The sequence below is a fragment of the Manis javanica genome, chromosome 11 (assembly GCF_040802235.1).
Source record: "Manis javanica isolate MJ-LG chromosome 11, MJ_LKY, whole genome shotgun sequence".
NCBI lineage: Eukaryota > Metazoa > Chordata > Mammalia > Pholidota > Manidae > Manis > Manis javanica.
In genome coordinates this window covers 78,645,517-78,664,688 of record NC_133166.1, presented here as the reverse complement: position 1 = coordinate 78,664,688, position 19,172 = coordinate 78,645,517, and the positions used below count along the sequence as shown (strand labels likewise).

At 33.8% G+C, this 19,172-nt stretch overlaps 1 protein-coding gene and 1 pseudogene across 3 annotated transcripts in view; one reads left to right on the top strand and one right to left on the bottom strand.

Moving 5' to 3' along the window:
• AHCTF1 (AT-hook containing transcription factor 1) overlaps positions 1 to 19,172 on the top strand; it is an 83,522-nt gene that overhangs the window by 19,026 nt on the left and 45,324 nt on the right. For 2 of the 3 annotated variants that reach the window (XM_073216726.1, XM_073216728.1), the window contains exons 4-12: positions 1,475 to 1,655; positions 5,321 to 5,528; positions 6,942 to 7,058; positions 10,645 to 10,729; positions 11,752 to 11,902; positions 13,264 to 13,396; positions 13,507 to 13,688; positions 14,148 to 14,209; positions 14,838 to 14,966. In XM_073216726.1, the coding sequence (XP_073072827.1) occupies positions 1,475 to 1,655; positions 5,321 to 5,528; positions 6,942 to 7,058; positions 10,645 to 10,729; positions 11,752 to 11,902; positions 13,264 to 13,396; positions 13,507 to 13,688; positions 14,148 to 14,209; positions 14,838 to 14,966 (1,248 nt within the window). The remainder of the gene's footprint in view (positions 1 to 1,474; positions 1,656 to 5,320; positions 5,529 to 6,941; positions 7,059 to 10,644; positions 10,730 to 11,751; positions 11,903 to 13,263; positions 13,397 to 13,506; positions 13,689 to 14,147; positions 14,210 to 14,837; positions 14,967 to 19,172) is intronic. The other variant, XM_073216727.1, reaches the window with a different exon arrangement.
• On the bottom strand, positions 16,338 to 16,436 carry LOC118971608 (U6 spliceosomal RNA; annotated as a pseudogene).

Here is a 19,172-nt window from a genome sequence, read left to right as displayed (position 1 = left end):
AGACCAATATGTAAAAAGTTATAGTATATGGACATTTGGGAAATTAGGCTTACTTAGAATAGGTAGGGAGAGGAGAAGTAAGAAGGAGCAAGAAATGGTTAGGATTAAGGTTATGAATGGCCTTGCCATTAGGGGCCTCCTGCTAAAGTCTGTGGTAAAATCATTAAAGCAGAACTCTAGTGTAAAAACCTCCTTGGACTAGGGTAATTCAGGTAAATAATGATAAATAATGATGAACTGAATGAAGGAAAGGGACACATTGAAAAATATATTCAGGACATAACATGGACAGGACTTCTTAATCATTGGATAAGAGTAATAATTAAGGAACAAGAGTCAGGTAAGTTCTTCCTGGTTGCTCAGTTGAGGGACGATCAGTATGACTTGGAAAAGGGAATATAGGAGAAGGAAAAGATTGGTAGATAGATACCTTCAAATAAGTTCAGTCAATTAGTTGTTTTTGGCTAGGGGACAGTATCTCCTCTTAAATTTGCTTGCTTTTAACTGCCTTATTTTAAGATTAAGGTAGCACTATTTGTGTGAAGAATGCAAACTGAGACAACTTTCTTACCTCTCATTAAGGGAATTGAAGAGAATGTTCTTTAATATTCATAGACATTATTACCATAATTTAGAACAGGAAGGTAATCCATGAAATTACAGCTTTCAGAACTGGAAACACTGGAATGTTTTGTATACTAGTGAAATATATAGACAGAGCCAGGCTTTAGTCTGTAATAATATGTTATAGACTGAAACAAACTTCAATCTTATGTAATGCATAAACCATTGATAATACATTTCCTATTTTTTTTCTAGGACTTTCAACAGTATTATAGTAGAAGTCACCAACTACTTAATTCTCATATCACATTATTTATTTTTTGTGAATTAATAGGAAACAGAAGGAAAGCGAAGTATACAATATGGGCTATTAGGTACAGACATTTAAAGAGTGAACAGTAAATTTTTCTAGAGTTTATTTTTACTCTTTTTTATGACAAGAGTATATTTATATTTAGTCTTAGAGTAGCTGGTTAAGATTTATAGTGAGAAAAATGTGGATTTGAGTTTTTACACTATGTGTGACTTGTGAAAATCAGCTAAACTTTCTAGGCCTCAGTGTTTTCATCTTTAAACAGATAGAATTTTATATAGTCTAATACCAAAGTCCAGTGTCAATATCATGAGACTTAAATGAGCCAGTGAGCACAATGTCTGATGTATAATAAGCTCCCAATAAACAGCAATTATTATTCCAACTGTGGGGTTTTTAATGTATTAAAATAGTGGTGTGATTCCTATTATATCTGAAGACTTCATTATGTTACTCAAATAAGTATCAAATGCAAATTTATAACTATATAAGAAAATGTTTAAGTCTATTATCCTGCTTTAACCTCAAAATTTGTTGTTTTTAATTGTATTTTCTCACTTTGTGTAAGAAAAGCAAATAATATATTCTGCTTTCTAGGTAACAGCTATTGAACCTATAATTAATCATGGAGGAGCCAGTGCAAGCACACAGCATTTACACCCAAGTCTGAGATGGCTTTTTGGTGTGGCAGCTGTGGGCACTGATGTTGGACAGATCCTTCTTATTGACCTGTGTTTAGATGACTTGACATGCAGTCAGAATGAAGTAGAGGCATCAGGTAATTAGTCATTCTTGTGCTTAAAGCCTGCAGTTGAGCACCTAAATAGTCTCATGCAATGGATTGCTTGTTTAAAATGATCCAAAATTTTTATATGAGAACTTCTTTATATATCTTTTTTCTTTTATTGTTTAGACCTATTGTTTTGGGTACTGTAACTACTTACGTGGGTTATTCTATTTTATTGATGAAGTGTTCATATACTAAGGTCTTAAAAGAAGGATATTGATTTATTTGTTCCCATATACACACTTGAATAATACCTACTCTTAAGTAAATGCCAGAAGAAGACCTAAAGGTATAAAACCTTGATCCTTGTATCAAACAGCATACAGTTATCCAGCTGTATAGGATCTAACATAGTGGTTTTGGCATACTTTTTATGTTCCTACAGTAAGACCAAGGTAGAAATAAAGTAATTTTAATAAGAAGCAGAGTAGGCGGTCCTCTGAGGTCGCCCGCCCTTTTAAGTGCGTAACCTTTTAACTTTAAACTCTCTTGGGTGCCTTTCCTTGCTGAGGTGGCCTGTACTTTTTCTCTCTTTAAGTAACTTTAAATAAAACTTTTACTCTACTTCACTACTGTGTCTCTGCCCTTCAATTCTTTGTTGCTGCGGGGACAAGGACTGAGGAAAATACACAACACTCCCCCAAAATTTTTCTTGTGAAACCTTCATAAAAGTGTATATCAGTGATACCATAATTAAAAAAAAAAAGAAATAACAGAGTAATCAAAAGGGTTCCCTCACAAAATAACATCTTAAAATAGAACTAATGCTGCTCAAATTCAAAAAAATGAGGAAAGACAGTTTTCCTTCTTTAATGCTAATGCTTGTATTTATAAATCTACTCTTTATCAACTGCTTCCAGTTTTTCTGTTTTAATTTATGGGACTCTTAATTTGATAGGTTTATGTGAGTAAGGGCTAGCCTCAAAACTTCTAAAATGTAAAGAAAGAACCACTTGACCTTGTGAAGACCTTATTTTATTTTAAAGGTAATCTTCTAATACTAGTGCAAATTCATAGATCACCTAAGAAATAGATAACGGTGATCATTATTTTATCCCAGTTTGTCGAGCACAACTAATAAAAATGGTCAGTATGTAGTAAAACTGATTAAAACTACAAGTAGTAGAAATTAGTTTTGAACAGAAATTCACTGACGAATCAAATCATCTGAACAAAATTTAAATCTGCAAAATAGGACCTGAAAAATTTTGATTTGATATAATCACCACAGGGGGTGAATCACCACAGGTTCACTTCAGGAAAAAAAAATTCCCTATCGTGCTATAAACTGTGACTTAAAATTTGGTAAGTATAAAGACCTGGTTAATAAAATCCTTGGTAGAGTTTAAATGAAAAAGTTGATTAGTAACTAAAAATGAATTTGTGAAATATTAGAAATGGTTTACTCATTGTAGAAAATTAATAAAGGAATTGAATAATCTTGATGGAGTATTATTCAAGAATGTGCCTTATAGGTGTAAGGCTAATAAATTAATTACAATTTATTCAGATCAAAATAATAGTTGAAACATTATTTCAGAAGTCAACAATCAGTAGTTGAATTCAGCACAAGGATAATTTTATAATGAAATTCTGGATTGTGATCAGAGATTAGAACCATTTCTCAATTATGAGAAATATAAAGCTGTTAAATATTGCAGCACACACAAATAACTGATTTTAGGGATTTAATGCAAAATTTTTTTGTTTACAAAAGTAATTTATAATTACAACTATTTATATACCTTCCCACATCTGTACATTTAGAGTCTACCTTATTCTCTTGAATAAGTTTAAAATGACCCATTGTATGAACTGTTTATTTTGGCAGAATTTAATCTCTTGCTAGTCTCTGAAAAAAATAATCAGAAGCAAAAGGGATTAGGGGTAAGTGATCAAGTACAGTATGATAGGATTTTTTTTCCTCTGCTTAACAGCATTGAGGGAATCTGCCCTTGCCCAACAGTTATATTGATATGCGGTCCTGAATATTTTTCTAATTAAAAGATTTGTGACATCTTGAAGTAGGTAGAATAATGTAAGAATTCCCACATATCCATCACCTAAATTCAAATCAGTTTTCAAAATACATGTGCATCTGTTTTCTTTCTTGTCTCTTTTCTTTTTTCCCCTTTTCTTCTTTTGCATTAATTTAAAGCAAAGGTTATTTTACTACATAATTATTATGCCATTGCCACTGCCAACATTAATATAAATCTTGGTTTAGTCTAATAACCAGTCTGTAATCAAATTGCTGATTGTAAAGCATCTTTTTGCCTTTGGATTGTTTAAGTTGGGATCCAGAATCCACACATTACATTTGACAGTCTCATGTTCCCCTAAATGTAGAACAATCCTCCTTCTATCCTCTCGTTTTAGTTTAATTTTAGTACCACTATCTTGCTGAAGAAGTTAGTTACCTGGTAGAATGCCCCACATTTTGGAATTATCTGTGTGTTTTCTTGTGTCGTTTACTTTTTGTATTTTCTGCAAATGTAATTAGCTCTGATTAGATTAAGAATTAACATTTGGCAGAGATACTTCAGAAGTATGCTGGATATTTGATATTTCAGGAGGCACATGGTGTCTTTTTCACATTTAGTGTTCAGTGGGTTCAGGTGATGATGGCGTGATCCTTTTTAAAGTTTCCCTCAACCCTTGTATAAATGGTTCTTGACTGAGGGTTATTTTTGCCCTTGAGGAGATTTTTGATAATGTCTGGAGACATTTTTGGTTGTTATTACTGGAAGAAGATGGTGCTATCGGCCTCTAGTAGATAGAGGCCAGGGATGCTGCCAACATTCTACAATGTACGAGATAGCTCCCCACAGCAAAGATTTATCTGACCCAAAATGTCAATAGAGCCAAGCGTGGAAAAACTACTTTAACGTTATTGTTTGATCCATTGTGATTGTTGCCTAAATCAGTTTCATTAGGGGCTGCAAGATGATGGTTTAAAGATTTTGTTAAAGAAGAATTTCCCTATTAACTCGGCCTTTTTGTTTCTGTGAAATACAATTTGTACACAAAAGACAGGGTAAATGCTTTCTATTGCTCTAAGTACTAATTTCAGAATAAGAAGCAGGTACTCAGTTACTTTTGTGGGTGAGGAGGGCAGGAACTTAGTAGGTTTTACATGCTTAATGTGTTTCATTCATTTATTTTCATTGTTTTTTGATGCTCAAAATTCTTCTGTTTTCTCTAATGAGAGCCCCTTAATGTTAGTCTGACACATCCCCTTTAGACATAAATGGCTTCCTGGACTTGTGCCAGACTTAATATTTTCTACCCCAGGCTGGGAACAACCAGCCACTTCTCTAAGGGAATATTTAAATTGCTAGTTCTAAATTTGAATAAAGAAGCCATCAGTTTTATTTATGATTGTTAAGGAAATTGCTTAATCCTTTATTTTTAAAAAGTCTATTTCAAGATAATATTTGGTATATACTTTGATTGATATTTTAAAAAATTATACCAGTAAATGTATTTTGAAAATCATAGAATTTAAGTAGGTAAGGGTGTTTATTTTGTAGTTGAGCATGCATTATCAGTAACTAACTGAGGCCAGTAGTCTTCAGTTGCTGGTGGATTAATGGGTGATGTATTTTCTTTTATGCTGTTTATAATTTGTAAATCTTAGTCTTAATTTTTTTTAGACCTCGAAGTCATAATTGGCATCCCAGCTGAAGTACCACACATCAGAGAAAGTGTGATGCGAGAAGGACGTCATCTGTGTTTCCAATTAGTGAGCCCACTGGGAACAGCCATTTCAACTCTTAGTTACATAAACAGGACAAATCAGCTTGGTGTAGGTTCTTCAGATGGTAACCTAGCACTTTGGAATATGAAAAGCATGAAAAGAGAGTATGTATAACTTTTACTTGATTGTTGCTAGTTTCTGTCTGAATTTAACTTGTACATGTTGTTAGTATTTTTAAATTAGCATATGGAGAAAAAGTAGAATAGATTAATGATTATGAGTAATTTATCATTGTGTTAAACCATAGCTTGATGCGGAATAGGCATGACTTAGCACATGAATTCAGGTTGATTCAGTGTATATCTGAAAAGCATTTCAATTGTTATTTTCCATTTGCTAAGTAGGCATGCATGACTGTAAAGATGACCTATATATTTGTATAGCATGCATTCTTTCAGAAGTGCTTTTCCTCATTACCAAATGTATGAAGTAGTAGTTTAATAGTAGTTCTGAATTGACAGGAAAACATGCTTTTTAAAAATAAAAGTTATAAAATACCGTGTTTTAAATTTTTTATGCTGTCAAAAACTTCCCCCAAATATATTGATACTTTTTATTAATATTTATGGTGTTAAAGTTGCTAAGGAATTAACCCTTTTTGAAGGAGGTAGCAAATATAATAGGCATTATAGATTTTTAATCTCTATTAATAATTAAGTATTATCTCTTAAGTTGTGAATTTAATTTTTTTCCCCCAAGGCATATGGGAATATTTTCTTGAGTAATTTATCTTGCAAATGACTCAACAAAATAGTAATCCTTCCAAACTCTGTGCTCAGTTTCACCAACAAATTGGTACCTACTTGGCTAACTTTGGTAATAAGTGTTTGTCACTATTAAAGTATAGGAAAAAAGAGAGATGGGGAATAACAAGATTCTCTCATCTCTAATCAGGCCGATTTTTTACCTTAACTAAGCACTGACTGTCCTTGCACTTCCTCAAACTTTTCTGCAAAATAACAGTAATGAAGTGGTGATGCTATTGCCTAGTAGATCCTGTGGGAAGTCTGTCACAACTCTGCTGATCCTTTTCTCAGCCCTTGTCTTTGAATTTTTCTTTAAGGGTGCCTAGAGAACCTGGGTTCTGTAGTGTAACACTATCATCTCTTGGCTAATATGCTTTTTAGGGGGTTTATGGGAACTCTTGAGACTCTAACTCATTCTGTCAGAGTAATGGCGGAACTGGATCTAACCCCAAACAACTGAAATGGTGTGGTGGCAGTATTTCCTTTCTTACTAGGGTACCTCTTATTGGGGAGCAGTGCATAGTGTCATATGTTTATATGCCTGGAAGGACTTTCACACACACTTGTATGCACGCACGTTAGTAATTATACTGCCTCCCTGTTCTACCCCAGGGCTCAGTACTGTCTTGATGTCTTGTACCCTGTGTAGGTTGAAGATGAGATGATTTGAACAAGTAGTGTTCTAAGTCAAATTTTTATGTTAAGCACCTTCCTTTTTCATGCAATTATAACTTAAAATTATTAAGTATACTAATTTTTGTGCTGTTGCAGATACTACACACAATTGGAAGGTGGAAGAGTTCCTGTATATGCTGTTACTTTTCAAGAACCTGAGAATGATCCTCGTAATTGCTGTTACTTGTGGGCTGTTCAGTCTACACAAGATAGGTGTGATACATGGAATTTAAAAAAAAATTTGTCAAAAAGAGAACAGCTGTTCTTTTATTGTTTTGTGATTATACAATTTTTTTGAAACACTTTCTACTGTGTTGTCTCATTTTAGTGAAGGCAACATAATTTGTAAATTCGTGGTAGTTGAAATGATTTTAGAAGTTAAATATTGTTTCTACATGTTTGAGTAATTCTGAGAAATCAGTAAGAAGTTGTTGTGCCTTTTGACTTGTTTGAATGTTATTTTGAAGAGTAAGCTGATACAAATGAGCAAGCACCTCTTACTATCTTAGGAAATTTTTATGGCCGGTATTCCTTCCCAAAAACATCTTTCCTCTTTTGTAATTCATTCCTTTTTTCTCTCTGTTATGTATGCCTTTCTCATTTTTATTTATCCTTAAATCTGTTGTTGAGCCCTTCTGAAACTGAAAAAAAATATTTCTCACTAGCTTCAGCTGGAACAAAGTTAGAGCTTATAATAGGGAAAAGTTAGCCAAATTGATCCTAAGAATATATTGCAAAAGGCAAGTAGAAGGGAAATAAAGCATGTTCATTTCCAGTGCTAGAACCATATAAGTATTGATTTTCTCTTATTTTTCTTTGGTTAGTTTGTTCTTTGATAATCAATGAAACACTTAAGTTTGTGGTATAAATACCATGATCCTGGTAACTCACTGTCCTAGTAATTTCCCAAATCCATCCTGCCTTTGATTATAGGTACCTGAATTGTGTTCAGTTTGGGTTTTTGTGTTAGGTGTCCTCACTCAGGTTTTATCTTAAATAAAACAGAAAACACTACAGTACTCTGCCCATGTTTTAAACTGTGATTCATTTGTGCTTAGAATGCATGTATACCTCTGAAAAATGCCTCAGAAAATGACTAAGGGAAGTGCATATAGTAACTCAGTGAATGACGAATTGATTTGCCATTTTTGAAATTTGTCAGTCCTGGAGTAAAACTGACAGTAGACAGTGGGATGCCCCCTCACTGAGTCATCCTTATTTCCATCCATCCAAGTGTAGGTGGGCTAGCAGCACTTGAGGAATATGCCTTGTGAGGGCTCTATTGTAGTGGAAATGAAAGGGGGTTTTCATATAAATAATTTTTGCATTCCATTTATTTTTCTTCCCAATACTGTCTGTTGGGATGAGAAGCTGTATATTTACTAGTCTTCATGTGGATTTTTTTCTTTTTCTTTTTTTTCGTTTCCTTTCTCACAGTAAAGCCTAGAGGGGTTCCCTCTTAAATTGTTTTGGAACTTAGTGCATAAGTCTGAATTCATTTTTCCCATAGCCATTCTTGTTTTTATGGATTTTGTAGAGGTTTAGTCCTTTTAGTCTTATAGATAAGTGATGCTCTCACTCTCCTTATAATCACAAATGCAATGTTTTCTCTGTTCCTGTCTTTTTTTCTAAAATCCTTGTGAACTGTATGCACTTTCCTTAGTCCTTTTTTGTGGTAGCTTTCAGAGCTATATATGCATTCTGAGCACAGTTGAATTACAGTTTAAAATATGGGAAGAGTACTGTTTTCTGTTTTTCTTAAGGTGATGCCCTGTATCTTTATTATGTATAACACGTTGAGTAATAACTCATGAAAACTATCTAATAATTTTTAAGCCACTTTTTAGTATATACTTCTGATAGGATAGGCTTAATTTGTAATTTGGATTATTTATTCCTAAATGATTAGCTTTGCATTTGTCAGTGTTATTAATGTAAGGTGTTTTTTAGAGTGGTATTTTTGTGGACTTTACATTCATTTATATATGTATATATGTATTGTTTATACATGCATATGCATTGATTATATGCTTTTGTGTAAGTGAATGTAAATAATCTTGTATACAGTTTATGGGAGCCCACAGACTACCCTGTGTCTGCCCAGGCATGGTCTTTTTTTTCTCTCCATCAGAGCAAGAGCGATCCTTTGAACAAAATAAAAGAAGTAAAAAGAAATCAATGTATAGTGACTATACCACCACAAAATTACATGGGTATAGGACTTCATTTGTTGCCATAGTGCTCATCAGTTGTAATAAAAGCTATGTTTAGTTTTGTAATATGGAAAAGTGAGTGAAGAAAGTGATTTGTATTCCTTTCAATGTTGGCTGTATGCAGTTTATCCTGTTTAATATTTGCCTGTCAAATTTGTTTGTCTTTGCTTCATGTACATCTGTGTATTCAACAAAATTATTGAGCACCCACTCTATGGTAGTAATTATTCTAGAGAGTTATAGCAATGCATAAGAGATAAACTTATGTTCTAGGTTTTATATTTCTGTGAGGAAGACAGTAAGTAAACTATTAGATAGTACATATATCTAATACAGTTTTAGTACTGATATTAAATACAGACAAATACAACTGGGAAAGGAGAAAATGAAGTGTGGTAGAGTTGGGAAACTGCCATTTTAGATAGTACAGATAGAGAGATTTAAATGAAATTGGTTGGAGCAAGTAAGGGGGTGAGCCATGGGAGGAAGATCTGGAGGAAAGAGTTCAAAAACCTTAGTAAAGTGACTCAAGGAAAAGCAAGAAGACCAGTAAGGGTAGAGGGTGGCATAGTCATTGATGAGGTCAGAAAGGTAGAACTAGTTTATATAGGCTGTGTAAGCCACGGTAAGGTAAGTGTTTGAATTTGGTCTGGCTACACCATACAAGTTAATATCTTGTGGTAGGGCTTAAGCGTTAGTGTTTTTTCAAAGTTCCTGATAATATGGGAAAAAATTGACAACCACTGGCCCTGAGTAAGTGAGAATAGCTAGAGAAGAGGAGAACTGGAAACTGAAACTGGGAATTGGAGATTGAGAACAAGGGAGTAGAACAACCAGCAGAGGACTAGGGATGGTGCAGTAAGAGGAATGAATGAATGTTAGGAGAGTGTGGTGTACTGGAAATCAAGTAAAAAAAATGTTTTAGGAAAAGAAAGGTCAGCTAATAGGAATACAAATTCACATTCAGACAGGGTGCTGTGAAATCTGTGCCCTAAATACTTACTGCATACTGTATCAAATAGTGCAGAGTTGCTTCATAACCTTACTGTATAGCCCTTCTCATCGTACAGAGCAAGGTCTTCATTTTAGGTAGAAGTCTAACAAGATGGAGGAAGAGACCAGGAAGGAGGAACAAAAGGCTGCTGTCCCTTAAGGACGATTTTCTGTAGTGCCATAGAATAATTCCGGTCACATCCCATTGGCCATAACTTGGGGCTACTTCACCTAACTGCAGAGGAAGCTGGGAATGTATATTTTAAGCAGCCATGTGCTTACTTAAAGCGTACCTATTTATTGAACAGTAGGGGGAGGAATATTGGGTAAACAGTTATCTCTGCCACAAAAGGTGTCATCTAAGTATGCAGTCAACATCAGCCTAAGTTAATTGGAATCAATAAAAATTAACCAGTTATTGTTCCAAAGGAGTGCATTTCATGAAAACAGTCAAAAAAACTAAATTCTTCTTAGTGACCTTAGTCTTGTCATATGCACTCAATATGCTATGCAAACAAAATTTATTTGGACAGTAAGAGATGCCTCTTATATAATATGATATTTAGGTCTCATTAATTTCTGTTTCTTTTCAGTGAAGGGGATGTTTTGAGTTTGCACCTACTTCAGCTGGCTTTCAGTGATAGAAACTGTTTGGCATCAGGACAAATCTTATATGAGGTAAATGGTAATGTTAGCATGGGTTTATATTTACCATTTTGTTAATTGTTTGCCTATTTTAAATCTTTAAGATAGTAAGATATTGAAAAGTTACTCATATTCAAGTTTCTACAGTATTCTTAATATAATGGAATTAGGTAGGGATTGGGAGACTAGATATATTATCAAGGTAGTGCTCTTACTTGCTCCATGCATGCATTCACCTTCCTCTGAATTGAGAGGATTGGACAAGACTCAGGCTTGTGGCCTAACTGGTATCCAGGAAAAATAACCACACTTTGTTGCTCCAGCATAAAAAGCAGTCAGCCTTCGTGTGACTATAAACTGTTTTGCCACTTAGAGTTGTAAAAGAGGGTAAATGCATATAACCTTTAGGATGGCTTTCTAGCTGAATTCTTGAGGAAAGATGAGGTGCTGCTAATAGGCAATATTAGGTCAGCATTCACATTCCTTTTGCTAGCAATAGGCTTCATTAACCTGGTGTTTTAGGATATATGGTTGGGTCTCAGGAAATCCATGAAGTCCCTGAATGTGTAGTCCTTTTATGATTATGCATTTTTCTGGGGAAAGTTTTGTAGCTTTTGTGAGATTCCTAAAGGGATTGATGAGTCAAAAAAATTTAAGAACTACTATTCTAGAGCAGAAATTTCAGTGAGAACAGAGATGGCTTTGCTGGCCTAGAGTATATGTAAATAATATAGCTTTAATGGTTAGCTGAGCTTATGTTCCATGCCAGTCATGCATGAAGGATCTCATGTTTGATAACAGCTTTAGGTTTATTGTTAGTGATTTTTGAGAGACTAAGTCTAACCTCTTATTTGTGTTTTTGCTTAATAAAATTTTAGAGCCCTTTTCAGTGATTTGTGCTCTTAGGTCTTTAGCTTTTTTGTGTATTGCTTGAAAAGCAATCGTGTTTTCTTTGTATTGCTTGAAAAACCTTTAAGTTTGGAGTACCTTTAATTTTAGAGTGACTTTGCTTAAAATCTTATTAACATGCTGATTTTTGTGTGTTTTATGTTTAGGGGTTAGAGTACTGTGAAGAAAGATATACACTGGACCTCACAGGTGGCATGTTTCCTTTGAGGGAACAGACAACTAATACCAAACTGTTGGGATGCCAGAGTATAGAGAAATTTCGATCTCATGGTGACAGGGAGGAAGGTATGAATGAAGGTTAGTTAAAAGTACTCCTAATATGTATCATGTGAATGCTTGATTTTAAGATTTATCTTGATTTAAAATTTATGACAGGTATTAGAGTTCATACCCTAGCAGTTAAAATATCGGAATACTAACTATGGAATTTATTCAGGTCTGAATGAAATGCTAGGTATTTCTTGCTCTCCATATGGCTATGTAGAATTCAGTAATTGAGGAATATGAGTAATTGAGGAAATGGGGACCTTGGTATTTTAATCCAGCTGTTAAAATAGACAAAAATGCTTCAGTTTTGATAGTATGAGTCATTTCTGGATAGTCGGTCTATGACTAGTGTTTCCTTCTCTGTGTTTTTTGAGACATATTTGGTAAAATGCCTTAGTTGCCTTGAAGTTTTTCTTTGTTTCCTTTAGTGTCATCTTTTCTTCTTGGTAAACATCCTAGCATAGTAAAAATTACATAGACTTTGGAATACCAGGGATCAAAAGCCAGCTCTGTCACCAGTTGTGACCTTTGACAAATTATTTAATGTTTCTGAGTCTCTGTTTCCCCATCTGTGAGTGGGATGAAAAGGGTGGTTGTGAGAGTTAAATGTGGTAAGTTCATTCAGTTCTGGGAATGCTCACTAGGGCTCTGATTATTTTTGTGTTCTTATCAGTGTTCATTCTCATGGTTAGTCCTTCCATCCCAGAGATGTCCTCTGTCCTAGTCCCCACATGTCTGTGATCCAGTTTTCATATCCAGTTAAACATGTCAAAAACAGAATTCATCAAACTCTACCTCTTCTTATTCCCCACTCACATCTTTTTTGTATTTCCTATTAGTTGTGTGCCTGGTTTTTACTTTCTTCTTTCCTTCTCTTTATGTCTCTTAACTTTGTTCCTATTCCCCATTCCACAGCCATCATCCAAGTACTTGTCTTTTTTCTCCATTTTACCATAAAGTTGAATCAGTCTTTGTCTACTAGAATCTTCTGAAGGATTAAACTCTTAGAGGTATCCATTTTAGGTATTGATATTCTTGGGTACTAGCTGTGTACCATTCATGGGAGAATATTCATTCAAATCATTTTCTGTTTCATTCAAATTATTTTCTATTTCCTCTGTCCAATACCTCAGGGTTGCCAATGTGTTAACTGAAAAAAAGCCAGTATATAACTTTTGATGAGTTCTATTTGATAAGGTTTTCTTAGAGTAAAGAGTAAAGATGTAAGTAAATGAATCTCTTTTTTTGAAACAACTGATAGAAATGTGTTTTGACAAATCAAATCAAATATGAATTAAATCTCTTAGAAAAATCTTGCTATAATTTTATTCGAGGGATTTTTACTTTTAGACTTTTTTTTTTTTTTTTTTAATTATCTTCTTTTCTTTTAGTTCTGTCTCCTGACACCAGTGTTGCAGTCTTTACCTGGCAGGTCAATATATATGGACAGGGAAAGCCTTCTATATATTTGGGGCTTTTCGACATAAATCGTTGGTATCATGCACAAATGCCAGATTCATTGAGGTATGACACTTTTTCTTTCCCCTTTTTTCTCTTTTCTTGGAGCTGGGGGAAGGGTTATTTGTATGTGTAGCAGTTCAGTGACTTAATCATTTTGTAAAATTTTCTTTTAGATCTGGAGAATATCTACGTAATTGCTCTTATTTTGCACTGTGGTCACTGGATCCTGTTGTAAGTAGGATTTCGCCACATCACATCTTGGATATATTAGTACATGAGAGAAGTTTAAGTCGAGGAGTTCCTCCTTCTTACCCACCTCCTGAGCAGTTTTTTAACCCAAGTACTTATAATTTTGGTATGTATTTCTTAACATTACCCTTACAAAAAATAACATGCAAGAGTATGTACCTCTCTATTTGTGTGTAGTTTTTATATATATATATATTTATATAATTGTGTATATATGTGTGTGTGTATTGTACACACACACACACAGTACTATCTGTTCTTATCACATTACTGCTCATTAATATTGGGTAACAGGAATTGATATGTGTACATGAGAAATTTTAATACAGGTTTTGTAAAGAAATTATCGCTATTTTAAATTTGCTAGAAAAGACTATTTCATATTTAATGTATTTATGATAAAATTTGGGATTTTGTTAGGATAGAAATACCAGGAAAAATTACTTTAAAATATATGCAATAATTTGATACCCTTGCCTAGCAGTCTGTTGTTAGAGTAATTTTTGTTGTATTAATGCCTTCTCAAATATAATGTGAAGTGAATCTTTTTAAATCTCTTTTTTAGATGCCACTTGTTTGTTAAACTCAGGAGTTGTTCACATAACTTGTACTGGCTTTCAGAAAGAGGTAAGTCACAACTAGTAATGTAGACCAGAGTGTTTCTTACTGAACTGAAGTGAGATCATGAATTTAAACTTTATTTAGTGTTAATTACATAAACCAGTGTTTCAGCCTAAATGGTTACTTCTACTAGGCTTGTTAAAGTAACCGCTAGTAATATCAATTACTGATGTCAGCCTGCCAGAGGAGATATTGGGATGTTTTTTTCCAGCTTCACGTGAATGTCAGCTACTTGAATTTCCCAAGCAAAGAGTGAAGTAGGTCAGTGCCTTACCACATCACTTCTTACCCATCCTCTCAGTTTTCCTTTCCTCTCAGAAAGCTTATGAATGAATGAAGTAAAGAAGATACATAGCACGGTGGCACAGTACCTGGGACAAAGTGAGGATGATCATATGTTGTAAAATGCTACCAGAAAAACACATCATTTCATAATTTAGCAAGCACTGATTTAGCCCAAGAACCTATAAAGTCTTTTCCTTGTAAGAAGTGCAAAAATACAGTCTTCCATAATTTCCATTTAGTGTCTTAGTTTTATTCAAAATAAGTGTAAAGTAGGATAATACTCATTAATTATTCTTTAATTTGGTTATTTGAATTGAGTATTGATTGATATTTTATTAATCTGTTACAGACTTTGACTTTTTTAAAGAAATCAGGACCGTCTCTCAGTGAAGTCATTCTTGATAGTTATAACCGATGTCTTGTGGCTGGCCTTCTTTCACCAAGACTTATTGATATTCAACCTTCCAGTTTAAGTCAGGTGAGGTGATTTTTGACTTAACTGTTTCTTTTGGATCATATGTAGCTTTCTATTATAAAAATCTTATTAGGTAGTTCTGCGTAAGTCAGATGGATAGTGTAATGCCTACTTTGTATGATCAATAGCTATGATCTTATGTTTGGTTTAAAATTCATACTCTTTAGACTCAATACACTGTAACTTCATACCAGGTTTACTTAGCTGTATAGAAGGATATAGGAGAGAAAACACATCATAGCTCCATCAGACATGTCATGAGTAGAAGTCATAGCAGTCTATAGGCCATTTTCCCTCTCTGCAAGAACAGCAAAGGTGTTATAGAATGAGACCACAGGAATGGAAGCCATCGTGATGTAGGTGAATTTAATGGTCTTTGTAGCAGTAAGTGTGGCCCCTGGCATCAGCTTCCCTAGGAACTTCTAGATCTACTAAACCGGAAACTCCAGGAGTGGAGTCCAACAATCTGTTTTTTTAATAAGCCTTTGATGTGATTGTAATGGAGAGTTTTCAGAATCACTGCTTACAGAAACCAGTATTTTGTGAATGTCTATTAGTGAAGATTCCAAGTTTCTACAAAACAAGACTATTGTTAATAGGAGTCTGACTCAGTTGTGGAAGTCAAAATCTTAACTTCCCAATGATGTTTATAATCTGTTCACAGTTTTCTAATCCCAATACATTTCACCAATCAGGAGACATTCTTAAAATAAACAGTGTTGCCTGGTGACAGCTCCCAATTCAAATTTGTTTTAACTCAGTATTTGTTGATAAAATATGCTAGAAGAAAGTAAACCAACCCCAGGTCATTACCCATGGAGAAAGAGAAGGTGTTAACTCTTACCAAGTGGTGTTTGAACTAAGTTATTTAAATAATTGCAGATATAGAACATAATGAATGACTGGAAAAAGAGCCTTTTAAATATCAGATGAAATACAAATATTACTGCTGGTGGTTTAACACCTCCAGTTGAAATTTAACACTTAATTTCGTGGAACTAAAGAGAAACATTTAATACTATTATCATCAGGAGACTTTTCCCTTTCTCTTTCCCTGCTTCTTTAAATTATTGTATCTGTATAAATATTACTACATAGTTGCATTATGATCTATAATAACATTTTTTCTTATATAACTTTCTTTTTTGTGGAGCTTTCAGATGGTCTTAAAAAAAACTTGGCCTAGTTTATCATTCACACAACCTTATTTTTTTCTTCTCCTTGATTGATTTTTGTTCTTTGTGCACCTGATTAGACAAATGTCGACTATCCTTTTATCTCTTTCTCTTTTTTTTAATGTGAATATTAAAAAATATATTTTTTGTAACTTTCTTTTTGAAGTATCATTGATATGTATAGTCTTTTATTAGTTTTAAAAATACCGAATGCTTCACAAATTTGCATGTCATCCTTAAGCAGGGAACATGCTGATCTTCTCTGTTGATCAGTTTTAGTATACTGCTAAAGCAAGCACTGTTAGCTCATCTTTACTTTCCAGTTGTTTCTTTTGCCTCTGCTTCTACTTTCTGGGAGATTTCTTTGTCATTTTCTTTTTTTAGATTTTCTCTAAAATTCTTTCTATTAGATTTTTTAAAGTTTGGCCCTAATTCTAAATTTCAATCAGTTCTTATTCTTTGATCAGTCTTTTTTTTTTTTATGGTATTCTGTTGTTTTATGGCTGAAATATCTTCTTCTATTTGTGTATATTTAAAGTTTTACTTAGTTCCCTGTATCACCTCTACTTTTTCTAGGATCATTTTATTATTTTCATTTTTTTGATGCCAGTACCTATTCTTAAATGTTTGGGCCTTGGTCACCTGTTCATATATAAAGTGAGTCAATAACATATTATAAGCTCTCTTTTGCCAGGAGTAGATGTAGGGAGTAGAAGTAGTTGATCCAGAGGTATCCTTTACTTTAGGATGACACCTTGGATTTCTACCATTTCAGTGAGGAAACCCCAAATTTTTTCCAGGGCCATTTGGTTTTTCAAAGATGTGTCAGGCAGGCTCTCCACAGTGCTTTGCTGCAGGGTAACAGGAGGGTGGGACTGTCTGTTTCATATACTAAGTTTTAACCCATTGCTTGTTCTCAGCTCCATGTTTGACCACCCTTCCCTGCAACTTTTGCTCCGTGCTTGGTTTCTCCGAGAACTTAGCCTAATAGGATTCTGAGAGCCAAACTAATCCTATGGTCATGTAACTTTCCCCTCAGTAGGGACTTGAGGGCGTGGGTTCCTTCACACTGCTAATTCAATCTCTTTTAGTTATTACTGCTTTTCAGTTTTTTGTTGAGCTATCTTATCCTATGATGCCTTCTCTTTTCTTTGTCCTTGTTGATTTATACCTTTCTTTATTCTTTATGATCATTTAGTGAGGTCTGGTGGTGTTACAAGGTGAGGAGATAAATACCTGTAGTGTGTGATGTTCCACCTTTATCCACAAGTAGGAAGGTTTTTTTCCCCTTTCTTTTAGAAAAGGCTTAAGTAGTTTACTGGCTTTATTTTGTTCATTGTGAGTAATACTGTCTTTTTAGCCTACCTACTTGGTGAGAGTTCTAGAAGGGTGAATACTTTGTGCAGAAGAGAACTGTTCCTTCTGTTTAATGGCCCAAGAATACTATTGAGAACTATGCTTAATAAAACAGGTTTGCTAACTAGTATAAACTGTTTATTTCCAACTGTATGCATTTAAGCTAGTAGGCTTCCATTTCCCCTTCCACTCCTCATCATCCACAAGGACTTGAGCACTCTTAAGTGCACCATTTAATTTTTTTACTTTAGGGAACTTAATACCAATTTTTGTTTCAAATTATACATTGTCAAATTTAATTAAAGCAATAATACCTAAATTTAAAAAGGAAAATGAGAAAAAATTACCTGTAATTTATCCATGTTGATAGCATTTAATGTTTTCTATGATCATTTTATACATCCCAGTTTGATTTTTTCCCCAATTATATAAAGAGCACACGAATAATTTGAATTCAGAAAACTGACTAAAATGTATGGAAGCATGTAAATACTGACATTTTGTTGGCCATTTGAAACAAAAAGAAAAGCAAGAGAATGCAGGAGAGTGGTAGTGGTTACCGTGGGGGAAATGGGAGGGGGTCTGTGGGTGGGATCTGATTGCTATTTCTATGCCATTTTAATATGCTGCTTTTATATTTGGTAATGCAAATTTTTTCTGTAAATTTTTGGCAATGCATAGGCTTTTTATTTTTTGATAGTGAGTATACAGTAGTCTTTTCTAGTACCCCATGAGAATTCTCTTTGGAGTTTTATTATTATATTCACATACTAATTCTGGGGATAATTGACATTTTTATAATACCCCATCCAAGTCTAAATGGTATATCTTTCCATTTATTCAAGGTTTGTTTTACATCTGTCAGCAGTTTATGGTTATTTTCTTAGGGTTCTATTTTTACCACATCTGTCAGTAGTAGTTTAAGGTTATTTTCTTATAGGCTTCTATTTTTACCCCTAAGTGTTTTATAGTTTTGCTCTTTATGAGTAGAATATTTTCCTCATAGTTCATTTCTAGATAGTTATTGCAAGTACATAAAAATGCAATTGATTTTTGTATATTCACTTACTATCTACTTAATTAAATCAGAATCTCGGGTTTTCAAAGTACACAGGCATCAGCAAATAAAGGCTGGGTTTTTTTTTTTTTTCTGATTTTATTTTCTCATAGCATTTGGGTAGGACCTCTACAGACTAGAAAAAATAGTGGTAGTAGCAGACATCCCTGTTTTATCTCTGATTTAAATGTATGTAGATTGCTTTAGTGAGTGTCCATTTAGAATCATGCTTCTCTTGGTTTGGGGAACCTTTATTATATTATAATTTCCTCTATTCTTGTTTTGCACATGTATTCATGTAATTCCTATTTAAAAATTCTTTGCTGATATAATGAATGAAATTTGCAGATTTCTCTGATACTAAATGAGCCTTACGATTTTTAAATAACAGCTTTATTAAGATATTCATATACCATACAGTTTACCTGTTTAAAGTATACAATTTAGTGGTTTTAAGTTTATTCATGGAATTGTGCAAAGTATTTCCATATACAATTTTAGAACATTTCACCAGAAAACCCTATATGCATTAGCTGTCATTCCCTCTCCCTCCCCTCTCTCCACAGCCTTTGGTAACTACTAAACTACTTTTCTGCCTTTATAGATTTACTTGTTCTAGAA